Genomic DNA, 18,250 nt, shown 5'->3' on the forward strand with positions numbered 1-18,250 from the left:
TTCACAATAAAGTTTTATACTGAACTTTTGTACCTGTGTTGATTATATTTCACCCCATACACAATAAATAGCATCATTTTTTGATTTCCATGTGTGCAGATGTAAATTCATCTGGTGGCAGAAGTGGAATTGAGTGTGTGTTTGTTTTAATTTACCTGGATCTAGTGAAAACAAAATTCATAGAATCATAGAGTTGGAAGGGGCCTATAAGGCCATCCAGTCCAACTCCCTGCTCAATGCAGGAATCCAACTTAAACCATACCTGAAAGGTGGCTGTCCAGCTGCCTCTTGAATGCCTCTAGTGTTGGAGAGCCTACCACCTTCCTAAGCAATCTGTTCCACTAGCATACCACTTTTAACAGTTAGGATGTTTTTCCTGATGTTCTGGCTTCCTTGACTCCATCATTCCATGTCTTGCACTCTGGGATGATTGAGAAGAGATCCTGGCCCTCCTCTTTGTGACAACCTTTCAAGTACTTGAAGTGTGCTCAGGGCCGGTGCTATCATTAGGCCAACTAGGCAGCTGCCTAGGGTGCAGCACTGACCTTTATACAGATTCATTTTTTTAACCCTTGGAAAAAATGCAACTAAAATTTAGCAGTTTCAAGTTTTGTGCTTTTCATTTTTTCTGCAAGACATCTGTTTTTGAAAATTGAAGTTAGCAATTTTTTTTGGTGGGTGCAAGTAGTTAGCCTTGCCTAGAGCGCAAAATAGCCTGGCACCAGCACTGAGTGTGCTATCATATTGCCCCTCAGTCTCCTCTTCACAAGGCTAAACATGCCCACTTCTTTCAGTCTACTTTATAAAAACTATATAAAATTGGTCTACTATATAAAAACAGTGACATCGAATTATGTCCATCTGCCACACAACAAGACTTACACTTTTGCCTGTCCCTAAATCGGCTGTGGAGGGTTGGTGACCCTCTGTTGTAAAGAAGGGCACAGCAGGAGAAGGGGGAAGTCCTATTCTACTTGCAAAATGCTGAGTATCACCCCACTTGTTTTTAAAGTACTTTGGAGTGTTTTGCACACTAACATTTGCTTAGATGACAAGCAGAACATACGATAAAACTATTAATCATTTGGATGGGGTCATACTCTCAAAAAGCAAGTTTCTAGTCTACGGGTGCTCCTAGAACCATTTTTGTTTAGCTAGAGGCCCAGGTACCCTTCATGACCACGAGTGTCTTTTACCAGCTTCGGCTGGTAAGACAGCTGTAGCTGTTTCTGGATCAGGATAGCCTGACCAGTGTTGTCCATGTAACCTCCAGGCTGGATTACTGTAATGCGTTCTATGTGGGGCTGCCCTTGAGGGTGGTCTGGAAGCTGCAGCTGGTGCAAAATGCAGCAGCTCAACTGCTCACTGGGGCAGGGTTTTGCCAACATGTTACCCCTCCGCTACTGAAAAAATTACGCTGGCTGTCCATTAGCTTCTAGGCCACGTTCAAGGTTCTAGTTTTGGTGTACAAAGCCCTACACAGCTTGGGAACAGGATACCTGAAAGATAGTCTAATCCCTTATATACCCAGTTGGTCACTGTGCTCTGCAGGTGAAGACCTCCTGCAAATACCATCTTATCAGGAGGTCTGCTCTGCACAACATAAGTGGCTCTTTAGTAGTGTGGCACCGACACTTTGGAATTCATTCCCCTTAAATGTTAGACAGGCACCATTTCTGTTATCTTTTTGGCACCTATTTAAGACCACTTTCTTTCAACAAGCCTTTTAAGTAGAGGCCTTATCCCAGTCTGCTTTTTAAGAGGTTTTGTTTTAAAATATTTAAAGTCTTTTGTTTTTAAGATGTTTAAAGTGCTTTTAGTGTTTTTGTTTGCTACCCTGGGCTTTTACTGGGAGGAAAGGTGGGATATAAATATATTAAATAAAATTAATTTGTGGGCAGGAGCATGTGGGAAGTGGTGCTCTTTCAACTTTTCTTTAAAGTTGTTTAGGGCTTTCAAGGAAAGCACCAGCACCTTGAACAAGGCCCAGAAGAAAAGTTAGTGGCTTTGTGGTGTATTTATCCACACCAGCCTCAGATGTAACACATTACAGTAATGCAGTGCATACCTTATACCTATCCATACTGTCATTTTGTCATGTTTCAGGTGAATTTATTAGCTCTTACGCAGCTAAATTCAGCCAATGGTTCAGCATCTCTACAGCCTCATCTAATGGCAAGGAGAAAAAAGCTTGATGGCAAGGCTCTAAATAATAACCCCTCACTCAAATAGCTTCATAAAGCATGGGGGACAGGATAGAACATTGGGCAACTATCAGTCAAACTTCCATGGGGTCATGCAAAAGTTGATACTACTTTCTGCAACTACATGTATAAGCAGACCAAGTGGCACTGTGACCTCATTTGCATATCATGATAAACCATGGCTTAAGCTGCTGAAAGATCAAGGAAAACAACAAAGGTCATCCATGAGGGCAAGTAACTAATGTTTTTCAGAAGTACATGGAGTTGAACTGCCATCACCCTGCCATAAAGGGCTTCTTTCCAACTGGATCATAGTTGCTGCAGTCTTCTGGGTCCAGTAGACTCACCACTGTCTTTCCCAAACACTGCTATAAAGACACCACCACCGTACTTGGATGTATAAGCATAGGAACACATCAATTTACCAATATAGATTTGGCAGGGCCTATGTTTGCCCCCACCCCAAGAATTCTCTAGGGCACAAGATTTTTTCAGATAAGCTTTCTATTTTTAATGGAATTACAGTATGCTTAATGTGTTTTTATGCTTTTAAATACTCAAGCCTCTTCAGAAATTTGGTGGAACACAACTAAACAATTCCTCTAGTAAAGCACTATTTACTACTACTCCTGACAGTATCAATGAATCAATTAAGCTGCTTCGTACTGTATCACACAATTGTTCTCCCTAACTTAGGCTCAGCCAGAGGTCTTTCCCAGCCATGCCAACACCTTATACATTTAAGGAAGAGACCAGGGATTGAACCTGGAACTTTCTACATGAAAAACATGCACCTCTGCCACTGGGCTGTCACAAAAGCTAGTGACAATCCCACTAGTTAGAGAAGTGACCACAAATGAATCACCATTTCTCTTAACATTTTTTGATAAGGTTGTTGGCATGCTGTGGCGCTGCAAACTACACGATGAAGGCAGCCTTCTAAATGCTGTGGGGCCATGATGGCAGTGGCTGGTGGGTGTGGTGGCCCAGGTGAGTCACAGAGGAAGTCACAACAGGCTAGGACAGCTCCTCAGGAACTGTCCTGCTCTGCCACTGCCACCCACCTCACCAACAATGCTGTTTCAGTCTCAACGGCAGAGGGTGAGGACAAAGGAAGTGACAGAGGGCAGGAGAGTAGGACAGTTGCTGATGAGCTGCCCTGCCCTGCATGTTCCTCCTCTGCTTCCCTCCTCCTTGCAGAAGGTCTGAGGGAGGGAGGTGGCTTGGCAGCCCCTAAGGGAAAGATAAGGCTTGGTGACCTGCAAAGGGGGCAGGTCTAAGGGAAGGGGGGAATTTGGCAAGGCCTGAGGGCAGTGGATGTTTTGGTAAGATGGGGTTGGTGTTGTTTTGCACCCACAGCATCGGAGGGGGGATCATAAAAGCCTTTTGGTGACTCTTAAGGGGAGGGGGCAGTTTGGGCCAGGGGGTTAGGTGGTGGGAGGGGTGAGTGAAGCAAGCAGGGGTAGCAGCTCCTACTTTCTATATAAACATTTAACCCGGCTGCAACCTTACAGTCAAATCCACTTCATAGTAAAACAGTGTGGAGCATCCTGAAAAATGATTCAGAGGAAAATACTGCATTCTGGCAAAAATATTTGGTGTGCGTAAACTACTTCCTTTATGGCTCACTGTTTCAAGGACATTTATCCCAGTTTGCTGTTCGATAAGAAAGTAACACAAGAACTTAAGTGAAGCCATTTTCTGATGACTGGTACAAACCTGCTCCATCTGAATAGGACCAACCCAGATAAGCCTATCAAATGCCAGAAGTGACTGCTTCTGCCTATTAAAAAACAGGCCTAGGTATTTCAGCGAGTTCCTCTGATTAGAGGATTGTTATGCTAACAGTCTCATTTACAGGCTGGGACATAGAAAGCTGCTTTCAACCAAAGTCAGACCACTGGTTCATCAAGCTCAGTATGCTCTACACTGAGTACCAGCAGAACTCCAGGATTTCTACATGGGGTCTCTGTCATACCTAGCAATCCATGGGATCATAATTAAGATATGCTCTATCACTGTGCTATGGCTTGCAGGGATTAACTTTCTGCTTCTTCTTGCATCTGTTCTGAAAAGACATGTGCTGGACTCCCATTTTGAGAATGAAACTAAGGAGTACTTTCTCTACAACCAAATAATTTGGGGTCACTCCTAGTTAACTCTTTGGACAGGTGCTGCAGACCTCTTTTTTAAATATACCTTCTTTCTTTTTTACTTTCAATACCATCCAAATTCATTTTTTTTTAAATTAACTGAATGTTACTTTAATGGTAGCCACATGCCTTGGGGTTATTCACAATTAGCCCATGAATTCTTTCTTATGCTATACGCTACAAAAAGTGTTAGCTCTTATAATTGTTGATGTTATTTTATGGGACTAGGTAGTTAAAGCACCTACAGCTGCCTACTTTAAACAATTGGAGCATTGGTAGTTCTACTGAGGGTTTAGGGCACCACAGAAGCCCAGAAAAGGACTGAGGAACTGGGTAGGTGATTGGTGACTAGGGAATAGCTCTGCACCTCCATTTCTTCACAATGATCTATTAGGAACAAGCGGTTAAAAACACGAGGTTAGCCTCAACCTTTGTTTCCTGAAGGCACAGCTTTTATGAATGCACATACACATGTTCAGAACTTCAATAATTTAATAACAAAAAACTATAGTGTGAAAGTTAGTCTTATTTAAACCAGTTGGAGCAAAGCTGAAGAAGTGCAGCACGTTTCAGGTTTTAGCACCTTGAGAAAGAGTCCTTAAAGTGTTAAGACAGGAAGTAATTTGACACGGGTAAGGGATGAGGTGTTTATGTAACAGCATAGAAACTGCTTCCCCATTTTCTCATTGGAAGAAGTTAGAAGTTTTTAAAAACAAAATTGTTCCTTGAATTCACAGCTTTAGTGGACTTATGAAATGGAAGTGATGATACAAAGGCTGAAGAGGTCCAAGGCAATCATATTGCAAGTCCAAAGGCACTGACAATACAGTACATAGTCTTGTTCTCCCATCTCACAGTGCAGGTTCCTGTCAAAAAGAGAGAGCGCATTTGATCAGGGCCATATACTTTAGAAGAAATACATGAGCATCAAATTTAAAGCTATGCATTTAAGATGTGGAGTAAAGCTGTCTATCACATCCTAAGCCATGTTTGCTGAGTTTAGTTCTAAGCCAACTCAATACTACATAGACAAACCTCATAATTTGAAACAGTGGAATCTGAAATTATTTGAACCACATCACTCCTATATTCAGGCATACTTTATTCTTTTACGGGAAGCAGAGAAAGACCATAGGGTTTACACCATTTGCTACCCTAGGGCAATAAGGGGAAAAGGCACTTGTAACAACAAGTACATCCAGCCCTATGGTCGCTTGTATCTGCTAGCATTAGAAGCTGGTTACTATAGGGTAAGGGTGTGCAGAATTTTTTTTTCAAAAGAAACAAGTTTCCAGAGTTACACAAAAATCCTGTGAAGTATTTCAATGAAGAAGCAAAGAGAAATTATTAAAACATTCTTGTACCATCAGCAGAGTTGTCCCAGAAACAAGAGCTTGCAGTATGAAGTCCAGCACCATTCTTTTGCATAATCACACATGTCACTGTAAATTCCAGAAGACACAGTGCTGTTAGAAAAAGGAATGTGCATCCATTTCTGTTTTTAGCCTTAAAGTTATGAACAGTCCCTCAATCTCACAGCAGTTTTGAAACGAATTGAGGGAATTTTTGCCCACCTCCTCTACTTCTTCCATTTTAAGTGCTTAATTTTTAGTTTTACTCAAAACCATTTCATTCAAATCAATATTACAATAAGCACAATTATATTCACTTACCAACGTATTTGAAAGGTTTCCCCAGCTTTGTCAGCTGACTTAGAATTTGTTCTACAACACCGGTAGTCCATTGGTTCACTTTGCTATGCAGATATGCGTTACCACCTATTGTGCCTTCTATGGCCTACAAATAAAAAAAGGTTTGCTTTACCATTATACTGCTAAGGAATTTTAATTCCAATAGCCCACATTTTTTAAAGGTAGACATTAATTTCAAAAGCTAGCATCAGCATGTCAACATTTTTTCAAGCAACACAGATCACACAAAGCGAATAAGAATGAATATCCAGAACAGAGCTATTGCTAGTCGGGCGGTATATAAATTTAATAAATAATAATAATAATAACAAACCAATTGCCATATTAATAAACAAGGACCACTAAACTCCTTACTTGAGCTGCTGTCTTTGGGGTGATGGATTCATTCCAAGAGTCCCAAGCACATAAATTATTCAGCTCTTAACTACATTTTGTTGGATGACAACCCCCATTATGATAGGAGGTGGAGTCCAACTACATCTGTCCCACTATGTGTGTCTGCTAACCCTGTTTTAGACTATGAAGTTGCAGTCATGACTTGAGGTCAAAATCTAATATAAAACCATCCACCTTATCCTACTCACCACCACTTTTTAAAATCATATTAATATAGGACTGATCCATTTTCCTTCCTCAAAATATACTTCTATTAAAAATGTTGATAAAAAACAAACAAGGTAGCATTCTCCCTTCCTCAGTCATAAGATGGTTTTAAAAATCCATTTTAAAACAAGCAGGCTCTCTCCAACTTCTTTACTCAGCACAGAGTTAAACTATGGAATTTGCTCCCACAAGATGTAGTAATGGCCACCAGCTTGGATGGCTTTAAAAGAAGATTAGACAAATGCATGGAGGACAGGGCTATCAGTGGCTACTAGCCATGATGACTGTGCTGTGCCACCCTAGTCAGAGGCAGCATGCTTCTGAAAACCAGTTGCTGGAAGCCTCAGAGGGGAGAGTGTTCTTGCACTCGGGTCCTGCTTGCGGGCTTCCCCCAGGCACCTGGTTGGCCACTGTGAGAACAGGATGCTGGACTAGATGGGCCACTGGCCTGATCCAGCAGGCTCTTCTTATGTTCACAGGTTCCTAGCCTGCAAACATCCCTCACCAAATCGTCAGGAAGAAAGAGCTAATTGTCTAATGATTTAACTGATCAGGCAAACCTAAGAGAAGCAGTGGCCAGAGCAGTGCTTCCACTGGATTCATAATATGCAAAGGACGTTATGTGTTTTATTGTGTATTTGTGGTTTTTAATTGTTTCATTTCTTCCTCTGCTCGGGAGAACATTTTTGTGCCGATTTCTACTGTTTTGATATTCTATTTTATTCTTTTATGTTTCTGTGAGCTACCCAGAGAACATGAGTTACAGGGCAGCCATATAAAAATAGGAAAATAAAGAAACAATTAAACTGATCAATGACGACATGGCAGATGATGTCCCATTCCATTGTCTCAACTGGAACCAACTGTCATTTAGTACTGCATCCCCCTGACCTTGTCACCTATTAGCAGCCAATCCACTTGGTGGCAGCACAGGGAGAGGTGAGACAGCACAGCCCACTCCACCAGCTCAGCTAGGACTAACTGGCATTTGGCTTCTCCTCTCCCAGTAGCCACAAGAAAACATGAGAGACAGTATGGAGAATTAATATCTGAATTTGCTTGCTTTCCTGTTCCTTCCCCATCCCCAGTAGTGGTCAGCAGTGCCACCTGTCCTCCTGTCACTGGCATTGAGGTGGCTTACTGTCAGGGAGAGGGGCAGGGTGGGATGTAAACACACTACCAGGAGTGCTCAGTTGGCTCTGTCGGTGCATTTGCACTCTGCCAACCTTGCCCCTCTTGGTAAGCTGCAGCCCTAGGTCAGGTAAGCACCACCACTTGGCCCCTTTTGTGCTGCATTTAACAGACTCTAAGCTTTGGAGGCAGGGACTGTGTTTTGTTTTTTTACCTTTCTCCAGTCCCTAGAAAATTTCAGGCATTTTATAAAGAAGAACAACATTATTCAATGCACTGTATCACCAGAAAAAGCACAGAGGGAGACAGGAGGTTTCCACTTCTGAAGCTACAGAGGGAGTGGCAACCAGATCTTGCAACAAGAGGCTGAACAGCCCGAATGAATCCCCTCTAGAATCAAATGTGTGTCTCACTCACCCAATCTTATCCTGTGGTTACAGCCACAGATTCCACGCTTTGTGGAGCCTTAGTGCCAAGACTGAGAACGGGAGTGGCTGTTCAGAACATACTGACATTCAGTGACCTTTTGTATTTTTTCCTGCAGATTCTATGCTTGCAAACAATACTGGAGAAAAGCATGCAAGCATCTAGTAAGCATATTAACATGGCATGGAAAGAACGCACACAGGGTTCTTACACAGATGAGTTGCACATAATTTTGCTTAACAAAGAATTGTATGAACTTTCTGTTTGTAACGTGCAGCATATTTACTGCATACTCATAACCCTTCAGTAATAAGCAAGAAAGGTTGCCACAACATAGGATTAGTAAACAAGAGACTGGTACCTAGGCAACTCTTAGCTAGAGTACATTTGCCCAAAATCTTCTAACTATATTGATTCTACAGCTGCAAGTCACAATACATATAGCTGAAGTTGGAATTTAATGATACAGAACAGTCCATTCCATTGAAGCCAAGGTACATGCATTAAAGACAAGACTAAGTTCAGTCCCACTAATGTCACCACTGCAATTCAAGTTGATTTAACTAGCTTGCAGATTTGGCCAGAGGTCGGTTCATATTACATGACAAAGTCCTAAATTAGATATGCTTAATCATTAAAAAAGAGAGATAAAACCTCTTATGAATGCAATTCTATGAGGATATTAAAAGACCACTGTCCTCCCCCCCAGTATAGGTTGGCTGGGATTCAAAGACCTACCAGCCCCTCAGTATATGTTGGCTGGGAAGGCCAGCCTTCCCTCCTCTGCCCACTGAAGCTCCTTAGACCCCCTGAAGATCAGGTGACACCCCTAGAGTAGAATTCAATATGGCATGAGACACTGCAGACCGGGGGGGGGGAGTAAGAGGCAATCCATTGGCATACATGAAAATGCTTGTTATGTTTGCAAGAGATTCTTTGGATCCTTTCATTTTTCCTTTCATTTGTGTGAACAGCCATATTTTACCGCCTTCAGGCTTAGAATAAAAATGTCATTTGAAGATGTGTTTGTGATATGCATAAAACATGCCATTGAGTCACAGCCCCCTTGAAATGTTTCAAATGAAATAGCATGTATCTGTACAGAATTCCATTGACCAAATTCATACACAAAGACAAATTCATATGCACACACACTTCTTGTGCAAGCTGATATTACTGCTTTAAATGTGGACTTACAACACAAACTTAGGCATGCATACTCAGAAGTAAGTACCGAGTTAAATGAGACTTAGGTAAGTGTGTACAGAACTGCAGTCTTACTATTTAGTACAACGTGTATTTCCCACAACATAGAAGCAACCTATTTATCTTTTCAAGGGAGTTAGTATTGGGGGGGAAATATAGCACTGTGTAAGACTGTATTATTGTAAGATGTAGCATAAACATTGCCCTACCTCTTTTATGATGTTGCTTACTTCATCCACAACAAATGCTGTCTTTAAAAAGAAAAGACATAGATAACATTTAAACCAAGTGAGCAATTTACAGTATACAAAAGTGACAAAAATACAGCTGTAATGAATAGGTTTATGCTCCAAATATTTACCAGGTATGATTTATCTCCTTAAGCATCTACCACCTTGTTTCAACATAACCGGATATAGTACCTCCCATCACAAAGAGTGCCCGGCCATTCCCTGTTACTAGTAATTGCAGCAACCTTAAGCACTCACACAGAAACATAGGCTTAACATCCTTCCATGTACATTAGGATAGAGGTGGCAGTCACATATTGGTGCTAGGGAGGACATAAAAAGGCCACAGCTATTTCCTTTTACAACCTATTCATTAAAGAGATTGTAGAGGCCCTTCTCGCATTCATGCAGGACGGCAAAAGGAACGCCTGTCTGTAGTCATCAATCATTGATTCGACCCGACAGCAGCCATGTATGCAGAATGGAGACTCTACCATATCCACACCCCATAGAACTGGCCAGATTTCCTCCCCCCTTTGTAAGTCTATTGGGGGCAAATTTCTTTCGTTTTGTAAAGGTTATCTAAGAACAAAACCCTGGCTCTTTACGCTAGCCAATGGGAGGTTTTTTTATTTTATTTTAGTCTGCACAAGTTACCTCCGAAATGCATCCTCTTGTGCAATGAGTAACGGCATCTTCTTACACTAACAATACGTGTGACGGGGGAGATGCAGCCCCACTAGGAAAGTCGCCCGAGGCTTATGATGTAACTCGAGATCATGTCAGTGAGATCGCACCCCAACCCAAGGGGGCGGGGGAGCGCAAGCAAAGACAGGCCAAGCCTGGAAGAATGACAAATGACCGCCGACTATCTATGAATGGAGTTATGGGAACGTTGAACAACAATGGGGAAAGGGGTGGGTCTTGGCCGGCGCGGCTACCCCGCATCGATCTCTTCCTGAAGGTTTCGTATAGCAACGCCGGCTGGAAATAACGCGGCAGAAGAGCACATTGCCTCTTCCCTCCACAGCCATCCACCAAAGGAAAGGAAAATACCGTTATCCTTAAGATCCGTTACCTCCTCCGAAGACTGAAGCTCGTCCATCTTCCGCCTCTTCCTTCCAAAGGCTTCAACTCCAGCCTAGCCTTTCCCACCTCACTGCAACCGTAAAACTACGCATGCGCAATTGCTCTTCGCCAACCGCGAACCGACGCGCTTTGCTACTTTTGCGCCAGCGACGCGACTGCGCAGTGCACTTTATGCTTTCCACCAATCATCACACAGCGGGCAAATATACCCGAAGTGTTGCTGAGCTACGTTCTCTCGCGTGTGAGCTGTGCGTTTGCGTAATCAATCTCCTGGCTTCACCGCTTCCGTTGTTATAAGATGTGTGGAAAATACCCTCAGTCGCTTTTCTGTTTGTGACGTACTCTTCACGATAAGCTAGAGAGCTCGCGCTTTCACCACTCTAGAGTAATGGGTAAATTAATTAACACACGAACTTCGCTTCCTTTTTGATTCAAAGGGGGGGGGCGGCTAACCTGTGGCCCTCAAGAAGTTTCTTAGACTTCAACTCCCAATATCCTTGAGCGCCGGCCAAGCTGGCTGGGGTTGATGAGTGTTGGGGTCCTATAGCTTCTAGAGGGCCGCAGATTAACCACCTTTGATTTAAAGTCTCCATTTTTACACTGTGAAAGGGGTAGAAACAACGCTTATTGCGATCTGTATGAAAGTGAATGGATACAAGGCGTCTGCATTCAGTTGAGCTCTCGAGTTCGAGGAATCAATTTAGCGAGCATTATCTTCTGCTTTGGTCTGAGGTGAATTGTTCAAGAAAGAGGTAGTTGTTTCCACACAGCCACCAACAGAACGTAACTAGGCACGAGGGTTGAGAATATATCTTCCATGGAAGCATTTTAAAGCATCACTTAATGTTATTTGTTGTACAAAAGGGAAACTACAATGTATTAGATGTTCCTAAGTACATTATGGAGAGGCAGTCATTCATGAATGACGAAGGTGCTGGACTATGACCTGGGAGACCAGGGTTCAAATCCCCACACAGCCATGAAGTGCACTGGGTGACCTTGGGCCAGTCACTGCCTCTCAGCCTCATGAAAACCCTATTCATAGGGTCGCCATAAGTTGGAATCAACTTGAAGGCAGTACATTCACATTTAAGTACATTATGCTTGGCTACATAGCGCTGGTGACCCATCTGCAATCACTTCTCTGCAACTTTTAAAAGTTGTACCTCAGACTCAGTCATGGCTCTTAGCGAGGCACAACGTACACCACATGGTTTGGCTTCGTGGTGGCAGGAGGAAGACACAAAATGTGCTGCATTGGACTGGCATGAAGATGTACCTTTTTAATCAGGCCTCTGGGGTAGAGTGAGGCTATCTGGTTTTTTATGATTTTATTCTTTTCATTTATGGATTGTTTTCAATGGAAGAATTTTTTATTTAGCTTTTCATCTTAGATTTTAATCTTTTTTATGCATGTTGATGTTTTAATTGTTTAGATCTCTTTGATGGTGGACAGTTCAGAAATTGTATAAATAAAAAATGACTCGTTATAGAATCATAGTGGTGGAAAGAACCTCAAAGGTAATCTTTTCCAACACCTTGCTAATACTGGACATCCATTGCTTTATCATCCCCAACAGGTGGCCACCCATCCTCCACCTAAAAATATCCAATGAAAGAGAGTCCACACCTTTCAAGACTGTTTTACTCTCAAACAGCTTATACAATCAGGAACTTCTTCCCATTGAATAGTCAAAATCCCTTTATAATTTGAACCCATTGGTTCATGCCCAACCCTCTGGCACACAGGTGGGAAACCTCCAGCCCATGGGCCAAACCTGTCCCACCAAACTCTTGTGGGCAAGCCACGCCCACCTGCCCTACATCATTCATCCTATGTTAGGTGTGGGGCAGTTAAGGGTGGAGCTTCAAAGGATCAACTGAGAGCTTAAAGTGATTGTTGGAGCAAGGCACACTCCTGCCACCAATTAGTTGGTGGGCAGTGGGAACACACCTTGCTTCAGGAGGTGCCAGCAGTTTCTATTAAAACCAGTAGCGTAGTGGAAAATTCAGAAGTGCAGCGTCCCTTCATGTTAGTCACAGCCAGGCCCTCTTTTTTGCTGCTGGGTTGAGAAAGAGGTCCTTGTTAATGGCTTCTCACACAGCAACAGATATCCCTAAGAGCCGATCAGCATGAAAGGGGAGAGTTAGCTACTGAGATGAGTCTTCTCACTGGCTGACTCACCTCCTTTCACTCTGATTGGCTCCAATCATCAGGAAAGGACATAACACAATCCCCTTTCATGCTGATTGGCTCGTAGAATGCTGGAAACATAGGGACCCTGCTCCCCAAAAAGTAAGGGGTCTAAGAATCCTGAGACCCTGGACTACCATACCCCTGATTAAAACTGCTATTAAAATGGAGAGGGGTCTCAATTTTAGCTGTGTTTTCAGTGGAAATTGCTTCTCCCTCCCAGCACAGCTCCCTGAAAATCTGAAAACTAGAGGTTCAAAGAGCAGCGTGGAGCTGTTTAAAAGCCCCTTTGCAAGCAGTCCCATGCCTCTCTTTGAACCTCCTGTTTTTGGAGGTTTAAAGAGCAGAGGGGGGCTGTTTGCAAAAGGACTTTCAAAGCCCCGTGCGGCATGCTGCACTTTGAAGTTCCAACAATCAGGGCTTCAAAGTGCTGCATCACCTGGTGTCATGGTGACATCAGGTGACTGCCAGGTGGGTGGCCCCATCCAACTTTTAAATTTGGCCTGGCAAGGATGGAGATATAAGGATCTGGCTCACTAGCTGGAAAATGTTGCCCATCTCTGCTGTGGCATGACAGAAAATAAATTTACTCTGTCATCTTTGACAGCCCTTCAAATGTTTGAACATGACACCTCACCTCTTAATTGCCTTTTTTCCAGGCTGAATGTACTCGGCTCCTTCAATATTTGCTTATAGGAATCCGTTCCAAGTCTCTCATCATTGTCACTCTTTTCTGGTCACATTCTAGTTTGTCAATATTAAGCTGCAGTGTCCAGAACTGAACACAATACTCCAGGTTAGGTCTAACCAAAAAAAAAAAAAAAAGTTGATTAAAGTTGATGAAAACAGAGTAGAATTGATTAAATTTATCAGGCAATACATTTTTTATATAAAAATGTTTATTTTTAATACAAATACTAACAAAAATAGAAACAGCCAGTGAAGTTATGTGCTGGGAAATAAGAGACTGTGGCTGCTGAGCAATGTTTGAGGGGGAGGAGCCCTTATCCAGGAGTGTCACCTGGAGACTGCAAGGTCAACACTGGGTAAAGGTGTGATTGGTGACTGTCAGCAGCACCTAACTGATGGCTTCTACCTGTGTGCGACATAGCTTCTATGCCCTCTGTTGTCTTGCAACTTCCATTTGTAAATGCTGGGTCCGTTCCACCTCTTTTACTGCTTAGAAGCAAAGTCTTCTTATTTGCCAGAGCAGTGCACCACCTCACTGGCCACCACAGAAAACAACAACTGGATTGCAGCAGACACCACCTTAGAAGATGCATTGTCATTTCTTTTCTATACAGAAGGGAATGCCTTTTCTAAAAAGGGGCCTGATGCAATAATGCAGGCATCATTGTGGAGAACCTGTGGCCCTCCATATGTTGTTGGGCTCCCATTACACCAGCCAGTATGGCCAATGACCTGAGATAATTGGAGTTGTGGTTCAAACAACATCTGGGGGCTATAGGTTCCCAATTCCTCATCTAAAAACAAATAAAACAGTATTTTCTCTTCAGAACTATTTCCCCTCTTAATATTTATTTAATTTTCACATTTATGCTTATTTAATTAATCAGTTAATAACTAAAAGTTGTACATAAAATTTATGTATCATCAATACATTGAACTTGTCAAGGATTATCAATACCTTGGCACAGTCATTAACCAAAATGGAGACAATAGTCAAGAAATTAGAAGAAGGCTAGGACTGGGGAGGGCAGCTATGAGAGAACTAGAAAAGGTCCTCAAGTGCATAGATGTATCAATGAACACCAAAGTCAGGATCATTCAGACCATGGTATTTCCGATCTCTATGTATGGATGTGAAAGTTGGACAGTGAAGAAAATGGATAAAAGAAAAATCAACGCATTTGAAATGTGGTGGAGGAGAGCTTTGTGCATACCATGGACAGTGAAAAAGACAAATAATTGGATGTTAGAAGAAATTAAACCAGAACTATCATTAGAAGCTAAAGTGATGAAACTGAGGTTATCATACTTTGGACACAATGAGAAGACATGATTCACCAGTAAAGACAATAATGCTGGGAAAAACAGAAGGGAGTAGAAAAAGAGGAAGGCCAAACAAGAGATGGATTGATTCCATAAAGGAAGCCACAGACCTGAAAATACAAGATCTGAACAAGGTGGTTTATAACATGCTATTGGAGGTCACTGAATCATAGGGTTTCCATAAGTCGTAATCCACTTGAAGGCACATAACAACAACAATAATATGTTATTTTGGCCAACATGAGTTTTGAAACTTGCATTTGCCAAGATAATGTGTTGTTCAGCCTCGAGAAAAAGGGTAGTGTCTTCCCCTGTTGTCCTTGTACACATCACAGAACTCTTCTTAAATGCTTCAACTGAATTGGAATTCTTAGGAATCACAGGATGGGCAGCTCTAAATCCCTCCCATTTACTCCCTCACTCCCCTACATGCATTCAGCCTTTCCCTGAGTCATTTGCAGCTTAAGCAATTGAGGACACCCTCTCAACTGCTTTTCACAATCTACACACTACTATCCTTGCTGCTTCCTTCCCTCTAGCTATCTTCTCTCAGCTCTTTATATTTCCCCCCCTTCCAATCCACAACAGTTGGCAAGAGCAGCTTCTGTTCTTAGGCGGCATTGTATTGCCCACAATACTGTAGAATAGGATTTAGTCAATAGCTGTGGAGAGATGAGAAAGCATACTCACTGACAAGACTCTGAAAGCTCCCTTCTCAGGTTGTGTTTTTTTTAAAATATAGTTTATATAGTTTTTATTAAAAATATACATATAAACAAATAAACATGGTACTCATCTGTATAATTTCCAAACAATTCATATTCAGAGTACAACAAGTATATTCTACTTCATAATATGAGTTTTCCTTACATAAATGTGGGAAAAGATTCAGGTGGTCTTCTACCTTGTTACAAAGAGAAACCAAGTGTCAAGATAATGATTGGTGTGCACCACTCCTTGTAGAACTCTTACCTTGTTGCATCAGCTTTTCTGCCATAGTTTATCTAGCTTGCCCTTCTTGGTGATGGCTGGGGTTGCTGGGAGTTGTAATCCAAATCATCAGGAAGGCACCAGGTTGGCAAAGATTGTCCTAAAGGGAGGGGCATTTACATGACTCTGTGCCAGGTTAGAACAGTAGGTACCCTAAAGACAGACTTTGACTACCTCCCAATTTCCTGACTACTATTACCCATACCAGCAAAGCAGCTGAAGGAGAGGTAGATGAACTTGGTGATGTGTGGAAAAAACCCAACCCCAATATTCAGTCATTTCACCAGCATAGGTGAGAGTGATATCACAGGAAATATGAAAGGGATGAGAAAGTAGCCTTGGAAATTGTGACATTCCTGATGGACAAAATGGATCAGTGGCTATTAGCCATTATGATTTCCAGATTTCAAAGGCAGTATTCCTCTGGTTGGCCACTGTGGGAAAGCAAATGCTTCGCTAGATGGACCTTTGGTCCAATACCATAAAACTCTTATGTTAACATTACAGACATTTCTAAAGGCAAATTAAAAAAAAACACACCAGAAACTTCATCAAAAATAGAGCTGAGCATGGCCTGGAATATGAATATTCTTTTAAAATTGATAAAATTTCTACACAAATATGGCTATTAAGCTTCTGTAGCATATAAGTTGAAATGGAACCTCCAATTTAGACATTTCCAGATTTGGATAAGCGATGGACTTGTATGTGATCTTACATGAAAGATAGGTGGATAAAGCCTTTAAAAGCATTTGGGAATTTTAAAGTGTGCATACTATTCATGCTAGTGTTATTAGTTATTTGTATTATTCATTATTTATTTATTAGATTTAAATCCTGCCCTTCCTCCCAGTAGGAGCCCAGGGCAGCAAACAAAAGCACTAAAAACACTCTAAAATATCATAAAAACAGACTTTAAAATATATTAAACAAGACATCCTTAAAAACATATTAAAACAAAACATTTTTTAAACTTTTTTTTTAAAAAGCTTTAAAAACATTTTTTTAAAAAGTTTTAAAAACACGTTAAAAAACAATTCCAACACAGATGCAAACTGGGATAAAGTCTCTACTTAAAAGGCTTGTTGAAAGAGGAAGGTCTTCAGTACACGCCCAAAAGATAACAGAGATCGTGCCTGTCTAATATTTAAGGGAAGGGAATTCCAAAGGGTTCACTAAAGGTCTACTGCCTTTGTTGTGCAGACTGGACCTCCTGATAAGAAGGTTGTTGCAGGATGTCCTCACCTGCAGAGTACAGTGATCTACTGGGTGTATAAGAGGTATATAGTATATTCATACTAATAACATAATACCAGTAATATATACATTCATGCCATGCAATAAACAGTCTCCTCCAGATGTCAACAGGGATGGGGGTATCTGTCACATCCAGTAAATGCTAAATTGGGATATCTGAGTTTGAGTCCTTCTCATTCTGAATCTTTGCGGAAGTTGAGGTTTGCAGTATTGCACACTTCTAACATTAGCAAGAGAAAGAGAGAGAAACCACGTGAAAGCATCATACTTAATAGCTATTACTCTTCCTGTTAGGTGCCTTAGGGGCTTCAAGTACATTTTAATGAACACAGCATTTTCTTTTCTCACAGTGAACTGTTTCCTCCCAAACCACAGAGGCATTATTTAGAGCCTCTGTTTGATAGCAAATTACATTAGTGGCAGTTCCTTCTGATGCAGAGGGCTGGAGAATAGTACAGTGATGCACACTGAGGTACCCTGTGTCAAACTTGGGTTCAGCAAGAAAGAAACAGAGGGGAAGAAGATATAATTTTTTTCTTCAATAAAGTGAACACCCTGCATCTCTTCTACAGAAAAAAAAGGTAAGTCAATGTTTGCTAATGGAGAAGAAAGGAAGGCATTTTAAAAAATGTTTGCAAGGCAAGTGCCATGCATTCTTCTCTTGTTTGTGATTATTTGCTGTGTTTTGTTCCCATAGCAGGCAGAGATAGGACATGTTCTTTAGAGGTTATTGAATTAGCAAACAGCTTATCTTGGATTGAATTGTAGACATTCCTATTGCTTCAACATTCAGAATATAATACTATATATTTATGGTTAAAAACACTGAGAAAATTGTTCATAAAATCCTAACATCACAAAATGTCTGTTATTCTCAACAAAAAAAACCCTTTTTGGCTACTTCTTTTATATTTGCCATTACGCTATCCTAATAATTTCTGAGGGTTTACTGTTCACAATTGTGGCCACTACATTCCTGATTGTTATAATGTACCAGCATATCACTGAGAGCTGGTATAGTGTAATGTAATGGCTACAATTG

General features: G+C 41.5%; 2 protein-coding genes across 6 annotated transcripts in view; one reads left to right on the plus strand and one right to left on the minus strand.

Annotated features, from left to right (window-relative positions):
- Positions 1-4,831: 4,831 nt before the first annotated feature.
- On the minus strand, positions 4,832-10,922 carry DYNLT1 (dynein light chain Tctex-type 1). Of its 2 annotated transcripts, none has more exons than XM_061624268.1 (5): positions 10,744-10,922; positions 9,645-9,686; positions 6,031-6,154; positions 5,722-5,823; positions 4,832-5,223 (listed from the first exon to the last, which is right to left on the minus strand). In XM_061624268.1, the coding sequence occupies exons 1-5, from the start codon at positions 10,768-10,770 to the stop codon at positions 5,153-5,155; spliced, it is 366 nt and encodes a 121-aa protein (XP_061480252.1). In that variant the 5' UTR covers positions 10,771-10,922; the 3' UTR covers positions 4,832-5,152. The 2 variants fall into 2 exon arrangements, with proteins under 2 accessions (XP_061480252.1, XP_061480253.1); XM_061624269.1 differs by having other exon boundaries at positions 5,722-5,799; positions 10,744-10,918.
- Positions 10,923-10,942: 20 nt separating this feature from the next.
- Positions 10,943-18,250, plus strand: part of SYTL3 (synaptotagmin like 3) — a 59,571-nt gene continuing 52,263 nt past the window's right edge. For 2 of the 4 annotated variants that reach the window (XM_061624261.1, XM_061624263.1), the window contains exons 1-2: positions 10,943-11,146; positions 17,559-17,789. The gene's annotated coding sequence lies outside the window, so the exon portion shown is untranslated. Of the gene's footprint in view, positions 11,147-11,467; positions 11,507-17,558; positions 17,790-18,250 lie in introns of those variants that run through there. The other 2 variants (XM_061624262.1, XM_061624264.1) reach the window with 2 other exon arrangements.

This window comes from Rhineura floridana, chromosome 4 (assembly GCF_030035675.1).
Source record: "Rhineura floridana isolate rRhiFlo1 chromosome 4, rRhiFlo1.hap2, whole genome shotgun sequence".
In the NCBI taxonomy this organism is placed as follows: Eukaryota; Metazoa; Chordata; class Lepidosauria; order Squamata; family Rhineuridae; genus Rhineura; species Rhineura floridana.